This window comes from Geotrypetes seraphini, chromosome 9 (assembly GCF_902459505.1).
Source record: "Geotrypetes seraphini chromosome 9, aGeoSer1.1, whole genome shotgun sequence".
In the NCBI taxonomy this organism is placed as follows: Eukaryota; Metazoa; Chordata; class Amphibia; order Gymnophiona; family Dermophiidae; genus Geotrypetes; species Geotrypetes seraphini.
The window spans coordinates 21545118-21567022 of record NC_047092.1 but is presented as its reverse complement, the minus strand read 5'-3'; the positions used below and the strand labels follow the sequence as shown (position 1 = coordinate 21567022).

At 44.3% G+C, this 21905-nt stretch overlaps 1 protein-coding gene across 7 annotated transcripts in view; it reads left to right on the top strand.

Moving 5' to 3' along the window:
- Positions 1-9922: 9922 nt before the first annotated feature.
- Positions 9923-21905, top strand: part of SBF1 (SET binding factor 1) — a 224205-nt gene continuing 212222 nt past the window's right edge. For 4 of the 7 annotated variants that reach the window (XM_033957866.1, XM_033957867.1, XM_033957862.1 and 1 more), the window contains exon 1: positions 9924-10156. In XM_033957866.1, coding sequence (XP_033813757.1) covers positions 10102-10156 — 55 coding nt within the window. In that variant the 5' untranslated portion in view covers positions 9924-10101. Of the gene's footprint in view, positions 10157-21905 lie in introns of all 7 variants that reach the window. The other 3 variants (XM_033957864.1, XM_033957863.1, XM_033957861.1) reach the window with 1 other exon arrangement.

Genomic DNA, 21905 nt, shown 5'->3' with positions numbered 1-21905 from the left:
CTCCCCGCAACTACCTATGAAGCAGCCGCAGCAGGATCGCGACGTCAGCTATCTTTGCGCTGCTTAGGAGCTGCTTCCTGCGCCGGGCTACCTTAAGCTACTGCCCCCCCACGCCCGAAGGACCGCTCGCCCCACTGACCTTCCAGCACACCTATGAAGCAGCCCGCAGCAGGATCGCGACGTCAGCAATCCCTCAGCTGCTTGGGCGCTGCTTCCTGCGCCGCGGTCCCGCCCCCTCCTCTGACGTCAGAGGAGGGACGGGACCGCGGCGCAGGAAGCAGCGCCAAGCAGCTGAGGGATTGCTGACGTCGCGATCCTGCTGCGGGCTGCTTCATAGGTGTGCTGGAAGGTCAGTGGGGCGAGCGGTCCTTCGGGCGTGGGGGGGGACTGAGCGGCAAGGCCGGGAACACCCCCTCAGGGCTGGTACCCGGGGCGGCCCGCCCCCCCCCCGCCCCCCCCCCTAGGTACGCCACTGCTTGAACAGCCGAGGTTAGCGGGCAAGTCTAAAAATGCTTTAGATGGGAAAACTGCCCTGATTACATAGCTAAATATAACAAGGGGGACAAGTTACAACCAATGTAACAAGAGTGAAAAGGTGCATGTATTGAAAAGAAAAAAATCACTCTATAGACCTGTTCAAAGAGTAATATGGATGATATAACACAGTTCACAAAAACTTGCTCAGAATCAAGGAGGGGAAAACTGGGGCTGACCCCAGACTAAAAATCCTAGTAAACATTGTGCTGAACGTCAGTGATAACATAGTAACATAGTAGATGACGGCAGATAAGACCCGAATGGTCATCCAGTCTGCCCAACCTGATTCAATTTAAATTTTTTTTTTTTTTTTCTTCTTAGCTATTTCTGGGCGAGAATCCAAAGCTTTACCCGGTACTGTGCTTGGGTTCCAACTGCCGAAATCTCTGTTAAGACTTACTCCAGCCCATCTACACCCTCCCAGCCATTGAAGCCCTCCCCTGCCCATCCTCCTCCAAACGGCCATGCACAGACACAGACCGTACAAGTCTGCCCAGTAACTGGCAGGTGTGATTTTTTCATAATACCAAAAAGCATATATGAAATGATATAACGTTCTGTTTACTCTCCATGCGATGATTGGGCTGTGAGGTGGTTTTTCTGGGGTCAGCCCCAGTTTTCCCCTCCTTGATTCTGAGCAAGTTTTTGTGAACTGTGTTATATCATCCATATTACTCTTTGAACAACTGATTACATAGCTAGCAAGGGAAGTCTCTCTAGTTATCCACAAACGGAGTTTATATTATATTAGCCTGAGGGGAATCGTAGAATGTTGGGGACTGAGCAGTTTCTTTTTTTTTTTTTTTTCATTTCAATATTTTTTATTGAGTTTTTTGAAAAAATATAAGAAACAGTTCAAGTACAGGGTATCAAAAAATAAAACAAAACATTTAGTATAACAAATATTCAGTTACATTGTACAATGTAGAATTGAATCGTTTTAAAAGATCTAAAGTACTAGGACTGTTCATGAAAAAATAATAAAAGAAAAGATAAGAGGAAAGAGAAATTGAAGGAAGAAAGAAAAAGCAGTTTCTAGATTGTCGCACTGGTACTCTGAAGCCTCCCTGAAAATTCCATTTTAGGAGAACTATATAAAGACAATTCTGTCACAGCTTGAATGCTAACGGTGATGGAATCAAGCTTGGCAGAAGCCACTGAGTTTTTCTGACTCATCACTGTGACAAATCAAAAAAAGTGTCATTTTGGCTGACTGTCTAGTCTCAGGCTGGAAATACCCCTCTTTTTTTTTTAAAAAATGTATTCAACTGTGTCTGAATTAAAAAGGGCCTGGGACAGGCACGTGAGATAGGCAAGTGGGATCTCCTGGAGAGAGAAAGAGATAATGGTTCCTGCGAACGGGCAGACTAGATGGGCCATTTGGCCTTTATCTGCCATCATGTTTCTATGAAGAGATTCGCCCAAAGTGGTTTCACAATACGTTGAATAATAATCAGATACTCGCATCGCTTAAGCCTGCACATACTCAGGAGTCATGGAGGCCTAGCATGTGACCCGGTTTTCATAGTTTCAGAAAAGAAGCGCCAGAGAAAAATCTCATACTATTAAGCTGTCACGGTTTTCTTCTTGTTCTATTCTTTCTTAAATCTTATCCGTAAAAAAATGGGTTATAAATGCTCATTATTATGGGGATGGGACTTGATATACTGCTTTTTCTGTGTGGTTAGAATCAAAGTGGTTTTCATATATTTTTTTTTAATGTTTAAATTATTTTTATTATTCCAGCAGTAAGAAGCAAATACAAACAGTAGTACCAGTCAGGAAATAACATTTTCAACAATATAATCAGTTCCCCTCCCATCCCCCCTCCCCAAGAATCCATGGTCAGTCCTACAGCTGAGAGCGGGAATAAAATCTTAAAGATTCAAAAGTCTACTGCAAGCACGCGGTGTGAGGTCCTGCCAGAAGTGCTCCCACACCTGACAAAATTTGCGACCCGGGCCAAGAGTCAAGTCTCCCACCATGCGTCTCTCCAGTGTTGCGTGCACTATCATTAGGGATCTCCATTGTGCATATAACAGGGGATCACGGGAGAGCCAGTTGGTGAGGATGGCTTTTTTTCCCATCAAAAGGGTTCTGGAGATAAATGCTGACATTCCCCTGGGTTTGGGTGAGGCTATATTATAAAATCCAAATAACGCCCTTGGTTGCGGAAGCCATCGCCTTCCCCAAAGCGATGTGGTATATAGGCCAAGATGTCTCCAAAACTGTTGGATTGCGGGGGCAGGCCCAAAACATGTGACTCAAAGATGCGTGAGCCTGATTGCATTTCGGGCAAGAATGCGACGCAGTAATCCCCATCTGGGCTGCACGTTCCGGTGGAATGTAAAGTCTAAGAACAATTTTCAATTGCATTTCCCAGTGAGTAATATTGGGTGACACCTTCTGAATGTTCTTCAGGACCCGTTGTAACTGTTGAGCAGTCAACTGGCAATGCAAGTCCTCAGCCCACGCTGTCACTAATAGGTTTTCATATTTTTAGATAGGTGCTTATTTTGTACCTGGGGCAATGAAGTCTTATGTGACTTGCCCAGAGTCACAAGGAGCTGCAGTGGGAATTGAACTCACAACCTCAAGGTGTTGAGTGAGGTAGCGCCTCTGACCACTGGGTCACTCCTCCAGTAGCAGTAAATGGGGACCATAATTTAGTCTGGTTATACACCTACTTGGTGTGGCCTTTGGTGGGGAGGGGAGGGCGGGCAGATGCTCTCAAAAATGAATGATAGCCTGCTGAGAGACAGCAACATAAGTCAGGATATTCACAAACAGCCATTGATTTGCTTAGAGTACAGCAATACAAGGGAGATGAGATGAGACTTGATATGGTTTGGGATTGTCTCAAGGTGATGATTAGAAGAAGGGTTCATTATAAAGCTGCCAAGAAAGCACCATTAAAGGAGATCAAGAAATGGCACCAAGAAGTAGCTCAGTTGGAAGAAAAGTCCTAGACACAGGCACACTGTCATATCAACACTGATAGTGTTCCACACAGCTTCATTTACTGAGTCTGATACAGTCAGAAATAAACATTCATTGGTCTTCCTCCTTACAGTTATCCTCTAAATTCTAACCCTATTAACTACAGTCCTCAGTAACATTGTGTCTCTAGGCCTTCACATACTTCCTAGCCTTTCCTCTAAGCTAATTAGCCCCTTTTCCTTGTTGCTCTAGAGATGAAGAGGGTTCAGATTCAGGTTTGTTATATCTCTTTATCTACAATTAACTCTCTTATGTCCCCCTGGGGTCAGTTTGAAAATTGGATGCCCAAAGGGAGTGGAGATCCCCCACCAAATTTGACTGAGGGTGGTGGGGAGGGTTGGTTCCCCCCATAAATCATTGGGGTTGATGAGAAGGAAGTCCCCATCCTTCCAGAAATCACCAATATAGGAGTGGCTCCTAACCCCAATACCAACACCTAGATCTCCCCTTTCCCCCTCATCTCAAGACCTGGTACTGTTGCATTTGTCGACCAGAGTACAGAAATACACGGGTCTAGGACAATTTATCACGGCTGTTTCATCATGGCCAGTTCATCACGACTGTTTCAGCACAATGAACTGGCTCCAATGAATCTGATTCGGCATGTGCAATGCCCCCCACACCCCCAAAAATTATACTGCGATGCCCCACCACCACCACATCCCCAGAATCAGGAGCAGGCCCCGGAGCAGCAGGCCATAGGGCAAGGGTGGGGAAGCAGGTGGCAGTGAGAAGTTGGTTGCAGGGTGAAGCCGGGAAGTGTGTGTGCGGCGTTGGCTGGCAGGGAGTCTGGGCCCCTGGACCAAAGCTGCATCACAGATAGGGCCTTGGGGGGAAGAAGCTGATGACAGAGCTGCTCTTCACAAAAGCGGTTGGCGGTGGCTTTCAGCTGCTCAGAAATCCAGCCTCCTTGTAATGCAATGATTCATTGAGGCAATTTCATCGCAGCTATGATGAAACAGCCACGATGAATTGTCCCATTCCAGAAAAACACGAGGAGGAGACAGGACTGGATTGAAGGTATAAGTAATAGAGGCATCTGCCTCCAGCACTACAGTTTGATAGGTGCCAAACTGCTGCCTGCACAGCTTTGCCTTCATCCAGACCTGCACCTTCACTGCTGTCTTTTTTGGTCACAAGAGTAGCAGCAGCAGCAACCACAAAAGGCTCTGGGATTGAGAATGACACAGGGACACAGTTTTCCCCGTCCCCGCGGAAACTCATTTTCTCTTCCTGTCCCGTCCTGGCTAGTTCTTTTTCTGTCCCTGCCCCATTCCTGCAAGCTCCGTCCTCATCTGCACAAGCCTCAAACATTTTAAAATCATAAGTGTTCGAAGCTTGTGTAGTTAAGGCAGAACGTACAGGAATGGAACAGGGACAGCGACAAAACTTGCAGGGACGGGATGGGGGAAATTGAGTTCCTGTGTCATTTTCTACTCTGGGGAAGCTCTGTCCTCTCCTCTACGGGGCTGCTAATGTGGAGCCTTCATTGGCTCCTGATATGAGCACGTGGTCAATTTAAATTGTGCACTTTGGTTCATAAGATGTTATATGGCTATTCTCCAGAATATATGAATAATCTTTTATTTACTAAACCTTCTAACCTTTCTCTTAGATGAAAAGAATCTTGTGTTTTACAATAGCTATCATTTAAGGGTATAAGAAAAATCCATTAATTCAGTGAGTTTGTTTTTCAATCAATACAATGTCAGAATTTGCTTCCAGTGGAACTAAGAAGAACCTCTTGTTATTTGAGATTTCACAAACTCTTAAAGGCACATTTGTTTCAAGACGTGGATGTAATTATTGTTATTGTCTTCGATTATTAGGTCAATTTGCAGATATCTGACTAGGTTGAAATTGTTAATCCCACTGATCCAATAATTGTTGCAATTGTAATTGAGAGGTGATTGGGTGAACTGTCACCAATCATTGGAGTTTTGGAGGAGGAAGGTTGAGATTTAGGAATGTGTGAGGGAGAGAATGTGGAGGAGTTCGAGTAGGGGGGTTCATATCAGTGGCAAGAAAGGCTGGTCCTGAGCTGAGGGGAAAAACAAGTGAAAAACTGCAGTTGTTTGGGTTGAGTAGTGGAAAGATAAGAAGCAACTGCAAAGATGCCAAGGGTGGTCCATCCCAAAGCCGGAGATTTAAGGCTAATGAGTAAGATTTCCCATGCAGGCCTCTACCATGTCTTAAACTAGCTATAGCATATGTACATTCCAAAAACTGGCATTCTAATCTCAGAGATGCTATAAGTGATCCCAAAGAGTGAGATTTACCACACCACAGAATGAGATGTTTCAGATGGTATATCCAGAGTATAAATCTAGAATGATATAAGCGTAGATTTGTTTTGCAAATGAATCAAGGCAGCCTTAAATGATATTGGCTTTTCTTTGGAGCCTCAGAAACGATACATCAAAGTGGGGAGCAAATTTGAGTCAATATTTTGAGCTGAAAATTGTCCTCTGCCCAGTAGTTGAAAGTATGCATATCGATTTCAGAGCACGTGTACTTGCAGTTAAGGGGAAAAGAACAGGGCAAGGGGAAGAAGATGCAGAAGGCAGGAAGCTGTACGCAGATTTCTTCCTATTGGTTTAGGGTTGCCAGATTTTACATTCATAAAATCAGGACCCCTAGACCCACCCATCCCTACTCCGTTAAGCCCCAGTCCTGCCCCTAATCCCACCCTAGCCATGCCCCCTCTGCTCTTGCTCGACACAATTTCAGGGGAAGCTTTTCAAACCCGTATAAAGTGCTGGGTTTTGAAAAGCCATCCGGACCCTCGGACATGTTCTCACAAGGAGGACATGTCTGGGCAAATCCGGATATCTAGTAACCCTATATTTGTTGGACTACTTGGTTTACTTCTCTAAGGCTTCCCTCTCATGAAAGCACTGGTACTGACGTTCTGATGAGAAAGAAATAGAGCTCAAAGAGTATGCGAGTGAGAGAACTTTCATGTGAATGTGGCACATTCCTAATGAGTGGGACTAGGTATTTCTGCAGCTGGACATTGCTCTGCATCAGGATCTATTTGGGCTTTTGATAGAGCCAGGGTTATTTTGCTGAGGAAATGACGTATGGAGAAATTATAGAGAATGGATGTTAATTTGCTTCCCTTCTGGGCTGTAAGCTTAAAACAAAGCTGAAAAGATCTGTGTGTTGAAAGGAAACATTTAAAACCATTAGTGTGTGGGTGTGTAAGGAATAAGACTAATTTAACTGAAAGACATGAATAAGAAAAGAGAAGGTTCAAGTGGGTTAAAAAGGAAAAAAAAAAAAGACTGGAGCCTTAAGTGAAAGAAGGAAACTCCTACAATTAAGAGAAGAATAATAGCTGCCAGAAAAAAAGAATTAAAAAATATAGGCAAAAGTGTGAGATAATATTGCCTTAGAAGAAATTATTAGTGTGAACGTGGGCAGAACATGTGTATATATCTTTGAGAAGACAGTTGAATTCTTTGAGTTAACAGAGAGCGTTCTTACAAAAAGGAAAAGCATACCTACTTGAGTGTGATTGAGAATGCGTGAGTATTATTGTGTGTAGGAGACAAAACAGAAAAAAAAATTTGTCACTCAGAGATGATAGCTGGCGGAAACTAGTGTTGTTCCAGTATTTGAAAGGCAGAAATAGAATGAGGGTGGTAGAGGGTAGAGCAGAATGAACAGGTAAAACAAAACAAAAAAAGGACAATTAAGATGATATATTTTTATCACTTTTTGAAAGCTACCATCAGAACCTTCTTATTCAGGTCAGGGAGGGTATACGAGAAAAACAAAGGCTGATTATTTAGGAAACCCATTACTTTTCTCTCCCCCCTTCAATCCGTCCAAAATTCTGCTGCACGACTTACATTCTACCTGAGTCACTATATTCATATCACCTCTCTCCTCAAATCACTCCATTAGCTCCCTATCCATTGCCACATACAATTCAAACTCCTCTTTCTGACTTACAAATGCATTCACTCCGAAGTTCCTCAATATCTCTCCCTGTACTCCTCCCTGGGAACTCCATTCATTGGGAAAGTCTCTCCTATCAGTACTCTTCTCCACTAACGCCAACCCCAGACTCTATCTCTTCTCTCTTGCGGTGCCATACACCTGAAACAGACTCCCTGAATTACTACATCAGACTTTGTACCTGGCTGTATTCAGATCCAGGCTCAAGGCCCACTTCTTCAACTGTAATTGCTCCATGCACAGATACCTCTAGTACTCATTAAGTCCAACTCCCCTCCCCTTGCTACCCCTATTTGGGTACCTCTATCTATAACTATATTTCAGGCTGTTTACCTATTTGGATTTTTGTATTAATTAACCATGGTTGCTGATCTTGTCCTGCTTCTAGGCTGTTTGTATTTGTACCTTCACCGATTATGTACATTCTTTAGATAATTCTTGTTAACCGCATCAAACTCTGTGGTGTATCACGGCATAGAAATACAATTTTATGTTATGTTATGTTGCTTTTAACTCCTAATCCCCACTCACTGTGTAGGGCATTCATGCCTGAGGAACTCCCCAACCCCCTACTTGTCATGTTTGTCTGTTGATTAGATTGTAAGCTCTTCTGAGCAGGGGCCGTGTCTTGAATGTTCTAATGTAAAGCACTGCGTATGTCTAGCAGCTCTATAGAAATGATAAGCAATAGTAGTGTTTTACAAACAGCTAGAAATATATAGGAATGCAAAAGGCAGTGGGAATGGCCAATACAGATGAGCCAGGATTGGTGCTTACTATGCTCTAAACTTATTGCACATATTTGCTCAGATGTATTTTCACAAATTAGTCATCAAAGTTGTTGCAAAACTATGGTATGTTAATTACCTTGCGTTGGTCAGTGGTGGCTGAGCCACTGCCAGTTCAGCAAAATTGGCAACCCCATCGCCTAGAGGCCACTCCTGATGAAATTTGCGTAAAAAAGTGACATCACATCTTATGTCATATATCTTTGCTTCCAGTTGGCTGCAAAGCCTCTTAGCGCAAATCCTAGACGTATGTCTTGGGCCATGACTACTGGTCCAGTTATAGCCTCAATCAAAGTATATATCAGGAGCAATGAGGAGTCAAAGTAGGCCTTAAATTTCATATTGTAACATTTTTCATATACCCCCCACCCTTTTTACTAAACCGTGATAGCGGATATTAGCGCAGGGAGCTGCGCTGAATGCTCTGCACTGCTCCCGACGCTCATAGGAACTCTACGAGCATCGGTAGCAGTGTGACGCATTCAGCGCAGCTCCCTGCGCTAATAACCGCTATCGTGGTTTAGTAAAAGGGGGGGGGGATAGTTTGCTGGCCCATAAAAAGGGAGGCAAGCTCATGTTAGGTTCCAAACTTTGCACAGGAGCTTAGTAAGAGGATTGTACTAATAAAAAAAATGTCAGCCCCTTGACAGGTTTTGATGGGCTGCAGCACCTGGCCAAAGCGACAGTTTTGTGTTATGTGGAGCATGGCACTCTGAAGGTGATCTTCATTCAGCTGCATGTACATCTCGAACCAATAGAGATTCATTCAAAAATATTTGCATGGTTTTCTTTGAGACCCTAGAGAACATCAACATAAAATTTTGTTCAATTTGGAGGAAGTTGAGTGTGGATCCTTGATCCACTTGATATGGAATGACCTTATGTTCAGAAGGAACAAAAATATGATCAGGATTCAGTTATTTCCTTAATAGTACTTGTACAGTAAGCAGAAGGAACCTAAACTTAATTTACACATACTTACCTGCCAGTTAAATATGCTGTTTTATTTTAAACCAGGTTGGGAAAAACAGAAAAAATAAAGTCCAATTTCTGAGAGAAAAGGAATTGACAGATTACCTGGTAAATGTATATTTGGAAGAAGTTATCAATGGAACACATACTTATTAATATAACAGTTCCTTAAATTCACATTGTATTAAAACAATGTCTTCTCAATCTCCAGCAAACACTTAGATATAGTTTAAAATTATCCTTGCTTTTTAAACCGGAACAATGAAAATAAACATTCACATTGTGAAAATGACGACAGAGATTTTTTTTTTTTTTTTTTAATGTCCACACAGTGATTTAGAAGTTGGTGCTGAGGCATGCACGAATGGTAAGGGCTGTCTCTCCAGATCGACATGCCGAGCTATTTGCGTTTTCACTAGCTAATCTTTATATCTATTGATCTACAAAGTCAAAACGTGTCACGCCGGTAAAGTTCCAGGGCTTTAAGTCGAGTTGACTACGACTCCCATCATTCCTCTCTGAACACGTCACTCGGCAAGCTCCTTTCGCTTTCCGAAGCCTCAATGGAGAAGCAAACGCCTTCCGGCCGCGTGCGCTTGCTCCCACCCGCCCTAGTCTGACGTCGTCTCCCTGCTTTCCCCCAATAAGCTCCGCCCTTCGGAGTGCGCCTGCGCGGCGGGCGGAAGCGGCCCGGAAAGATGGCGGCTGCGGGGCGGTGCCGGGAGCTCGCTGAGACCTGCTCGAGGCAGGCCAAGGCCGGAGCTTGAGAGCTGCGGGAGCGGCCGCTCCGGGAGGGGAGGCGCGGGACGGACGGGGCAGGGGCCCATCCTGCTGCGCCATGACACGCCTGGCGGATTACTTCGTGCTGGTGGGGTACGACCTGCAGCGCAGTGGTGAGTCGGGGGGGGGGGACCGGACCGGACCGGACCTGACCTGACCTGACCTGACCTGACCGGACCGGACCGCCTCTTGGGAGTTGGTTCCGGGGAGGGGGAGGCCGGGTGCCGCTTGTCAAGGTATGTGTCAGGGAGAGAAGGTCGGATGCCGGTTGTTGAGGGTAGCCTGGGGATCAGCTGTCAGGGTCTATATACCACGCTGGACAGGTTCAGACTGACCAAGATGAGCTAAGTGGGTCTCAGGGTTTGTGACAGGAGAAGAGGAGCAGGGTCTCAAAGTCCCTCCTTGAGGGCCGCAATCCAGTCGGGTTTTCAGGATTTCCCCAATGAATATGCATTGACAGCAATGTATGCAAATAGATCTCATGCATATTCATTGGGGAAATCATGAAAACCCGACTGGATTGCAGCCCTCAAGGAGGGACTTTGAGACCCCTGCTGTATATAGATCAGGGGTGGGCAACTCAAGTCCTTGAGGGCCGGAATCCAGTTGGGTTTTCAGGATTTCCCCAATGAATATGCATGAGATCTATGTGCTTGCACTGCTTTCAATGCATATTCATTGGGGAAATCCTGAAAACCCGACTGGATTGCGGCCCTCGAGGAGGGACTTTGAGATCCCTGCAAGTGTAATCAGATTAGGAGGGATTGTTGAACAGGATGCGCTGATGGAAAAAGGGGGTGGGGGGGGTGAATTTGGGTCAAAAGAGGCTCCTGATTCAGGGAGAGAGGAGGAATGTTAAAAGGACAAGGGGCATAGAGGTGATCAATATATGGATTTAAACTATGACTTACAGATACAGTGGAAACAGTTTCGGTAAATTAGGCCTGCAGAGTGAAGAGCAAGCCGTGGGCATTGCCTGTGAAAACAAACTCCAATGTTAATTTTTTTTACAGTGAAGAATCTACTGTTTTGATCATTGCTAAATAGGCGAGCATAAGCTTTTAAAAATTGTTTATTTTTCTTCTCCAGATGTTGTACACAACAGATGTAGAGAATAAACTGTTACTTTGTTGGCATTGTTTAGATATCTGATTATATGTATTATGTGTATTTTGCTTTTGTAATATGTTGGGCTGTTTTTAAATGTGACCTTGGATGTTTTGGGAGGGATGAGATAAATACTAAAATAAATGCTGAGAACAGAAATAGATCTTGAGAGCTGGGGACAGATGTAAGGGAAGCCACGAGGTTTCAAGAGACGAGAATATGTAGGCCTTGGAAATAAGTTGGTACTATAGGTAATGTAATAATCTTGATTTGAAGGAGTCCTGCTTTATAACCACAAAGGAACCCATTGCACTAACTAAAATGTTCAAATTTAGGTATGGTATAATCTCATTCTTTGTTGAGAAAGCTTTCTTCTCAGAGTAAGGGATTTAGAAACGAATATAAAGTCTAGCTGAAAGTGAAACTCAAATTTAAATCAGAAATATATCTGTTAACTTGTTACAATAATTGTTTTGTTGGCTAACTTATAGAAAAGCATCAGCTACAGACTATCCATCATGTCATGGGATTTCTTTTTAGAGATGTTCCCAGCAGTTATTTCATGGGATTGCATTTTTTTTTTTCTGAAGTACACAGTGGATCCATGCTTGAGGGTCTTGATATGTGGATGGTAGGATAATGAGAGAAAGCACAGTGACAATAGTCAAACCAGAATCCATTGCATGTAGATCGTGATGCTGGGAACAGGGCAAGGTAGATTCCCAATTCATTATACCAGTTCATTTTACCATGGTTAATTTCTATCAGTATAATAAATTATAGTTTCTATAATGAGAAAAAGTATTTGGAATTATGTATTTTCATCTCATTACTCCTTCAACTTGCTTGCTAGTATAGGTTAATTGACCAGATCATCAAGCTAGGGGTCAGTGAATGTTTGTTTACTGCATTTTTAAAGTACAGTACTTGACATTTCTCATGTATCCAGTAATCAAAACTGTCCTGTTAACTTTTCTGTGAACATCTGGGCAGCTGTACATCTTTCTATTTGTTTCCCTCACCATATCTTTAATATATCTTATTCCAACTTACCCACAAACAAAAGATTCAGCTGAGTCCTCTCTTTTGTCTATACTTCCCCCCTGGTATTTAAGCATTACTTGAGTCCAAAAGAGCTTGCTGTCGCTCTCATCCCTTAGGGCAAGGGTAGGCAATTCCGGTCCTCGAGAGTCAAAGCCAGGTCAGGTTTTCAGGATATCCACAATGAATATGTATGAGATGGATTTGCATGCACTGCCTCCTTGAGATGCAAATCTATCTCATGCATATTTATTGTGGATATCCTGAAAACCTGACCTGGCTCTGGCTCTCGAGGACCGGAATTGCGTACCCCTGCCTTAGGGATAGGATGAAAGGGAGGGGGGTAGTTAATCCCTAAGGGAGTTTTGTCACGGGTAGAAATTCTGTTAATATCTTGTAGTGCATTCACTCTGTAGCCCCTGAATATCCTCACTCATCTCCCCTATAGTCCTCCTCGTGAACTCTGTTCATCGGGTAAGTCCCTCTTATCCATATCCTTTACCTCCACCGCCAACTCCAGATTCTATGTCTTCTTTCTTGCTGTGCCATATTCCTGGATCAGGCTGCCAGATTCAATACTTCATGCAGTGCTCAAATCCAAACTCAAAGCCCACTTCTTTGAAGCTGCTTTTAACTCTTAACTCCCACTCACTGTTAGATACCTAGACCCACTGTATCATTCCTTCTACTAGAAATTCCCCAATCCCTGAGATGTCCTGTCTGTCCATATTAGATTGTAAGCTCTTCTGAGCATGAACCGTCTATTGAATATTAAATGTACAGCGCTGCGTACACTTTTCAGCGCTATAGAAGTGGTAAGTAATAGTAGTAGTAGTACATATAGACTCCATATCAAGTTTGGGGGAGGTTGTCTGGGAAGAGAAAGCATGAAGGACAATGAATAGTTTGTTAAAATCCATTCCTCATAAATTGAGATTAACCAAAATGTGAAACAAAGATCATCTGAAGGTGTGTTTTTTTTGTAGTGGTGGTGGGGCTGTCAGGAAAGCTCTGAAATCTTTTTTTTTTTTTTTTTTTTTTTTAAAGGCTCCTCTTAGATTTGTAAGTTACTATTAAATAAGAATTATTTGCATCAGATATGATGTGGCTTCTGTGGCTATGAGGCTGTCTTTCTTTAGCTATGTATGGCATGCATAATCATCTGACCTGGAACAGCATTATATGTGAGGGTGTGTCTCTCTGTACCTATATTTGATCTGGAGCAGGTGTGTTTCTTTGAGCCTATATGGGTTATCCTGTTACTCAACCTGGTCATCCCTTCTTTCTGGGGAAGTGGTGGTTGGTGCAAGTACGCTTGATCTGCAGAAGCTTTATGTTTGGTTCATAGACAAAACCGCCGAAGACAAAGGCGCGCGCCGACAACTGAGCGCAAGATGGAAGTGCGCACCAAAGAAAAAGAGTGTTTTTAGGGGCTCCGACGGGGTTTTTTGTTGGGGAACCCCCCACTTTACTTAATACAGATCATGGCGGCGTTGTGAGGGGTTTGGGGGGTTGTAACCGCCCTCATTATACTGGAAACTTAACTGTTTCCCTGTTTTTTAGGGGAAAAGTGAAGTTTTCAGTAAAATGTGGGGTGTTACAACCCCCCCACAACACGGCGTGATCTGTATAAAGTAAAGTGGGGGGGGGTTCCCCCCCACATCCCCCGTCTGAGCCCTTTAAAACAGTCATTTTCTTCAGTGCGCGCCTCCGCGATGCGCTCAGTTGTCTGCACGCGCCTTTGTCCCGGCGCGCTTTTGACCTGACACCTTATGTTTTGGTGAGGAGTGCTATCATTTAATCTACGAGTAGATAAGTTTTACAGCACCATTCTGTACTTCAAATACATATATGCCATAAAGCTAAAGAAATATCCCCACAAAGATAAGTGTGTGAAAGCAGGAACTTACTGGGCATAGATACTTCTCTAGCTCTATCCTTGTTGTACTTCTGCGAGCAAAAAGATTTAGAAATTCCATTTGCCTGTTTTCTCTTGCTGTTTTACTGTTAATACAGCAATCTGTGAACTTAGGTCCCTACACACATCTTGAATTTAATACTCACCTTCTCCAAATCTGATGCGTCACATTCTGGTGCACAAGGTACTTTCCTGCCACAGTCAAAGTTGTGCTTGAGGCAGTGGCTTGAGGATAGTGGCTTGCCAGTGGTCACAGTGTCAGTGGGAGAAATGGGACTTGAACCCTGCCTTCCCTTGTTCTCCACGCACTACTTTAACTTCACAGTGCCCTGGGAGGTTGGGAATTGAAACGCTTACCTCTTGTGCTTTTTTATTTAGGGGATATTTGAAGGCCGTTATCTTTGCAGCTCTCTCTTTTTTTTCACCTTTGAAAGGTGGGTACATAGGATTTAACATGATTCTTGCCATTCTACCTCCTACAACCACAGGTATTTCAGGATAGCCATAATTGCAGTTTACTGACTGAAAGGATAAAAGGGATATGATAAGAGTGTTTAAATATTTAGCAGACTTTGGTAAGATACATAAAAGAAACATTTTAGCGCAAGAAATCATGTTCTGAAGTTGGAGGGCAATTCAGAGCAAACATGAAGAAATAACTTACTGAGAGTGATACATGCTTGAAGTAGCCTATCGGCATAGGCCAGAGGTCTCAAAGTCCCTCCTTGAGGGCCGCAATCCAGTCGGATTTTCAGGATTTCCGTAATGAATATGCATGAGATCTATGTGTATGCACTGCTTTCAATGCATATTCATTGGGGAAATCCGGAAAACCCGACTGGATTGCGGCCCTCAAGGAGGGACTTTGAGATCCCTGGACTAGACGCAGGGGATGGGCAACTCCGGTTCTCGAGAGCTGGAATCCAGTCGGGTTTTCAGGATTTTCCCAATGAATATGCATGAGATCTATGTGCATGCACTGCTTTCAATGCATATTAATTGGGGAAATCCTGAAAACCCGACTGGATTGCGGCCCTCAAGGAGGGACTTTGAGATCCCTGGACTAGAAGCAGGGGATGGGCAACTCCGGTTCTCGAGAGCTGGAATCCAGTCGGGTTTTCAGGATTTCCCCAATGAATATGCATGAGATCTATGTGCATGCACTGCTTTCAATGCATATTAATTGGGGAAATCCTGAAAACCCGACTGGATTGCGGCCCTCAAGGAGGGACTTTGAGATCCCTGGCATAGGCAATAGTAACCAATCTGACAGAATCTAGGTATTCTTGGGTCGTTTACAGGGGACATGGAATGGGTCTGGTTAGTTATGGAAAACCTGTATGTTAAGTGACTTGGGGCTAGATTCACTAAGGGCACGGATTGGATCCGATTCGTGGCTGGGGGGCTGATTCACGAATCGCCCTCATGCAAATGAAGGTGATTGGAATCACGCCTCCAACCGACTGCACGGATCACTCTCCAGCGATCCCGATGCATGCGCAGACCATCTGTAGATGGTCTACGCATGCACTGGCCCTCCATGGCAGGCAGAGCTGCAAAGAAATTTTTTTTTTTGTTTTTTACGTTTTTGTGAGCCCGTGGTTTTAACCCGCTTTAAACCCGCTGGGCTTGTATCTTGAATAGGGGATTCTTCGGGATAGGTACTACGCTTTTATAATAAAAATTTTGGGGGTCAAATGGGGGATCTGGGATGTTTTTGTGGTTGGTGTGTTTTGAGAGCGCGGATGGGAGATACCTGCCACTCATTGTTTCTTTTCTCCTGGACTGGGGAGCTTGTTAAGCTCTGTAGCCCCACACGTTTAGTGCCTATTATACTAATTTTTATGTGCTCGGGGGGGGGGGGGGGGTGGGCTCCTCATTCTTTTGGTTTTGGTCTTTTTTGGCATTTTTGTTCTTTAGTCTTTCAAAAGCACACAATTACATTAGAGATTTCTATACAATGTAACCTGTATGCCATTACTGTGCTCTCTGATGATGGCGGCTGCTTGTATTGTATTGTTTTGCACTGTTCCCAGCCACTTTGTGTTTGTTGGCATCTGTATTTCTTGTATGCCCTTTGTTGCTCTGGTTGACCTCAATAAACATGATTTTAAAAAAACCCACAAAAAACCACGGGCTTACGCTGCGGGGGAAGGCAAGGAGAGTCGGGGCAGAGAGTAGGGTGGCGAGTCGGGGGCAGGAGAATCCAGGCAGAGAGCAAGAAATGCAGTCGGAAAGCATGTGAGCGACTAGTCCCCAACAGTCGCTTCTTTGGTTGATCGGCCAGCCCAGTCGGTGTTCCAGATTTCTATAGTGAATCGCTGCCTGCCTACATTTGCATGCCGTTCCCCCTCATTTGCATGCACAGATCGGAGATTGCTCAGCACCAAGGTTAGTGAATCGGGTCAGGGAACAATCGGGTCACAAAGTGGTCAGGACACGATCAGTGTCCTTTATGAATCTAGCCCTTGGAATAGGAGAGGGTTGAGCATGCGCACTCAGTATACTTTTCCAGCATGCTGTTAGTGGTGGTATTTTTCTGTCAAGCTGAAGTAAAGATTAAATGAAAGACAGAACTTATGTCGGTGGAGAATGAGGGTTGGGTTTTCAGGATTCCACTAACAAATAAGCATGAGATCTATTTGCATGCACTGCCTCTATTGTATACAAATAGATCTCATGCATATTTATTGTGGAAATCCTGAAAACCCAACTGGATTATGGCCCTTATTCCCCATCCCTGGCCTAGATCTTATCTGACTGTAGGTTGCACTTTTTGAGGTAGATGACACCAATTTTAGCGATGTGTTTGGCTGGTCCTTTGCTGGTTTATAATTGCAGGAGCACACCCATCTTTCCCTGTTGCAGGAGACACCAGAGTGCTGTTTGTCCAGTCACTTGATCTATCTTTGTTTTTGTTCAAATTTCAGATATGCTAATCACATCCAGCTTCACCCCAGCACATAGTTTATTTCAATGTAATTAATTACTCGCCATGTATTTCTTCTGCCTTTTTCCCATTGGTAGTTGAGATGCTGTGTGAATGCTAGAACTATGCTGCAAAAAGCACACTGAGATCTTGTTGGAGTGAAATGATAAGAGTAGAAATCTACTGTGTAAAAGTAGTTCTTGATTTTACACCTAAGTCTGGCACTCTGCAACCTCAATTTATGTCCTCTGGTTCTATTGCTTTATTATCTCTGGAAAAGATTTGTTGTTTATTAATGCCTTTCAGATGTTTAAATGTCTGTATCATATCTAACTAGTGTTGTATCTATCAAACTAGTGCTGCCCGATTCACTACAGTGAATCATTTCAAATTGATTAATTTTACAAAAAAAATCAGACTCTCTGATTTGGTAACCATTCCCCTCCCCTGGTGAGACCTGACATGCCTCCTAAAGCAGCAGTAGTAGCTTGCGGCCTGCCTCACCGGGGCCTTCCCTCTGCCATGTTGCTGATGACACAGCAGACCATGTGTAGCTTGTTCACAGTGATCTGAAGGTATTTTAGGTGGGGTATTATAGGGGTGGGGGTGTTGGGAGGTGCTGCACAGAGGGATGGGAGGGAAGAAAGGTGAGAAAAAGAATTGTTGGACATGGGTTGGAGGAGAGGAAAGGGGAGCTATAACAAAAAGATAGAAAAGGGGTGAGAGGGAGAAATCCTGCATATGGTGGAAGGGAGGGAGACATGCATGCAGGGAGAAAGAAATGTTGCATATGATAATGGAGGAGAGGAAGGGAGAGGTGCTGCATGGAGGAAAATAGAGAGGTTTGACCCAAGGGGGGAGAGAGAGAGAGAGAGAGAAATGGAAGATGGTGAGAAAGAAACAGAAATGTTGGATATGGCAGTGGAAGGGAAGGTACAGAGATGGAAGATGGATGGTGAGCTCAAAGAAAAAGAAAACAACAAATGGGCAGGAGACCTGGTGAGCGAGTTAACAAAAGACATACAGAAACCAGAGCCTGGGACCAACATGATTTGAATAATAAAATGACCACAGACGACAAAAGTAGAAAAAATAATTTTATTTTCTATTTTGTGATTACAATATATCAGATTTGAAATGTGTATCCTGCCAGAGCTGGTGTTAGACAGCGAACGTGAGCCAGGACCTAACAGAGAGAGGAAAAGTCTTTTTTTTGTTTGTTTTGATTACACTACAGCGTCGGTGAGAAAATCAATTCAATAAGCCAAATCAAATTGAAAATATTTCCCTGAATCAGGCGGCACTACTACAGACTGGTCATTTTCAGAATGTCCACTTTGAATATTCATTTGAATGCCTTTGGTTTTAGAGCAAGGATAATTTACATGGTTTGCTTACCTTGAGAGCCAGGCACATTTGCAACTTTCAGAGACTGAGTGTAAGAACCTTTGGTCTATAAGCGTCTTATAAGAAAGCTCTTATATAGTTTTTGTGAGGCTAGAGATTAGGATGGGCAAGGTAGAGGAGTCGAGTCCTCTGCTGTTTTACTTGGCCAAGTAAGTGCTGTATCCTGTGAAAAAACATTCAAGGGTTTTAGAACAGTGCAAGTGTATTTTTATATAGTGTTTTGCATACATGTGGTGCTTTTCTCTAGTAACTGAGTAATGGAACAAATAAAGATAACCCAAAACAAAGAAAACTGCAGACAGATGTACAAAGATGCAGGCTAAATTTATTAAACCAAAAGCATGAATGCGGTTAATGTTACCACCTTGAACATCTGTCTGCAGTTTTCTTTGTTTTGGTTTGTGTTCTATTCACTGCAGATTGTGTTGGATTTTTTTCTTCTTGTTGTTTGCTTTACAAATAAAGATCACGACATGCTAACAGATAAAGACTTGCACGGTCCATTCAGTCTGCCCAACAAGGCATCCAGTGCAGCATCCTGTTTCTTCATAATTAAACACTGGCATTGCAGGGCAGTGGGCAATTTGTCAAGCACATACAGGCAGTTATATATAATGCAGTTTTGGAACACAGTACCACCATAGCATGCCAGTAGTCTAAAGAGTGGATTTATTATTATGGCTTCAGCATAATCTTATTCATTATGAATTCAATATTGGTCACTAAGAAGGTTTCTCGCAGTTTCAACCTTAAGATGGATTTGAGGACCCCTCTCCTAGAGTAAAGAAGGGACAGGGGAGATATGATACAGACATTGAAACATCTGAAAGGCATTAATAAACCATAAATCTTTCCCAGAGATGGGCATCCGATATAGAATCACGTCTGTCCGTCTAAGCCTGCCTAACACCATGATTCTGTAACTGGCGTCCATGTCACAGGTGCCGGTTAGAGAATCGGGTTGCAACTGAGCTGATTGTGGCCAGGGAATCTCCCTTGTGCAGTCAGTTTAGCGGCAGGGAACCTGTCTCTTCCCCCCCCCCCCCCAAAGACCATTACCCCAAGACATCCCCCAGCCTGTTGTTCTTGTAATTCCAAATCTCTTGAGCTAGCAAAATCAACAAGCTCTCTCTCGAGAGAGAAGGGCAGAGTGCCTGAGTGCAGGTGGGATTGTGTGTGAACTTGCCCATAGTGACCAATCAGATTTCATGTTTCATTTCTCAGTCTTCCTTTTTTGCTTTTCTCTTAAATAGGGCCCGTCCAAGTGTCATTGTTCATTTTCACTTTATAAGAATGACACACCATGTCAAGGGACCAGTTTAAATGAGAATCAAATATAAACGAACTTGCCAGGTGCCTTGGGCTGTACAACAGTTGCAGCGAGCTGTATTTGTCATATATGTTGCCTAGTTAGCTACTGTTGGGTCCACTTCAAAATCTCTGCTGCTCAGAACTCAGGGGAAGAAAATGTTTTGATCTACGGAGTATTTGGTTTGCAGAAGTTGGGGAAGCACTGACTTGGAGGAGAGGTAGGTGGGGATGGCTGTCGAAGAGTAAAATGCTCCTTGAACAGGGAGGTAGGGGAAACTTTTATGGTTGGTTCGTTTCTGGCTAATATCTCCAAATGTCATAATGGGAACGAATTTAGCTTTTGGATATTCAGTGGTGCCTCACACAACGAACTTAATTGGTTCCAGGAGCAAGTTTGTTATGTGAAACGTTCGTTATGTGAAACGCGTTTTCCCATAGGAATACATGTAAAAAAAAATAATTCGTTCTGCAGCATAAAATATGCTAAGATGACATAAAAAAGATAAATTTTTTGTTATTATTTTTATTTAGATACATCTAAAAACATACATCTCCCTGTCCTTTTACTTCCACTATCTTCCTATCCCATCTCTATTCCCTTTTGTCCCTCTCCCCATGATCAATCATCTCACCACCTCTCTCTGCCCTCACCCTCAGGGTTCAAGATTGCTTCCACTCTTTTTCCTGTTGTTCTCTCTGCCTGTCACCCTATGATTTAGCATCCCTTCTGCCCTTGTCCAATATTTCCCCTTCTCTCCCTCCCTCTCATCCCCTGCTCCAACATGTGCTTTCAGCGGCCTTCTCCCCCCTTAAGCGTCTTTTCTTCTCCACTCCACCTTTCCTCCCTCCCTGCCTCCACCTTTGTGGCGCTTTTGCACCCGACCGACAACAGAACAGGCCCGGTCGGACAAATCTCCCTGTCCTGTAGCCGCGAATCTAAATTACCTTCTTACAGCAGCTGGATTATTGAAGCTGCTGTAAGAGGTAATTTAGATTCGCGGCTACAGGGCAGGGAGGTTTGTCGGCCGGGCCTGTTGTCGGTCGATCGGGGGACCTGACCAGCTGTGCACATTCTTCGGGGCGGACCGCCCCCCTCCCCCCTCTTTCGTTCGCCATTGCCTTCTTCCTACCTGCCCTGCCGCAGCCGCACACAGCCGACCGGAAGTCTTCCCGATGTCAGCGCTGACGTCGGAGGAAGGGAGGGCTTTGCTTAAGCCCTCCCTCCGACGTCAGCGCTGACATCGGGAAGATTTCCGTTCGGCTGTGTGCTGCGACAGGGCAGGTAAGGAGAAGGAGACTACCCTCGCGGCTCGACCAACCCCGCTGCGATCCAACCCCGCAGGAACCCCGGACTTCGTTGTGTGAAACGAAGTCCGTTGTACGAATCAAGACATAAAGTTCGTTGTGCGAGGCGTTCGCTGTGCGAGGCGTTCGCTGTGCGAGGCACCACTGTAATCAGAATTTTAAAAAAAACCATTACCTGAGCTGTTGCAAATGAGGGTTCTCCTGAAGATCATAAGTTGTAACGTCCGTCTGGGTCGTCCTGTCTCTAAACGAACGCTATCCAATTGGCTTGCTGCCTGTATTGCGTTCTGTTATGCTCGGGCCGGCCTGTCCCTGGAAGGACCTGTCACGGCCCATAAAGTCAGGGCTATGGCTGCTTCTGTGGCTTTCCTCCGTTCCACACCTATTGAGGAAATCTGCAAGGCGGCCACCTGGTCCTCAGTTCACACGTTCACTACTCACTACTGTCTGGATACCTTCTCCAGACGGGATGGACACTTCGGTCAATCTGTGTTACAAAATTTATTTTCCTAATGGCCAACCATCCCCCCTCCCTCTCTGTTAGCTTGGAGGTCACCCATACGTTAAGAATATGCTGCCTGCTTGTCCTGGGATAAAGCACAGTTACTTACCGTAACAGGTGTTATCCAGGGACAGCAGGCAGATATTCTTACGACCCACCCACCTCCCCGGGTTGGCTTCTTAGCTGGCTTATCCTAACTGGAGACCACGCACGCCTCCGTCGGGCGGGAAGGCACTCGCGCATGCGCGGTGCGGCCAACTAGAACTTTCTAGTTAAAAAGGTCCGTACCGGGGCTCCGTCGGTGACGTCACCCATACGTTAAGAATATCTGCCTGCTGTCCC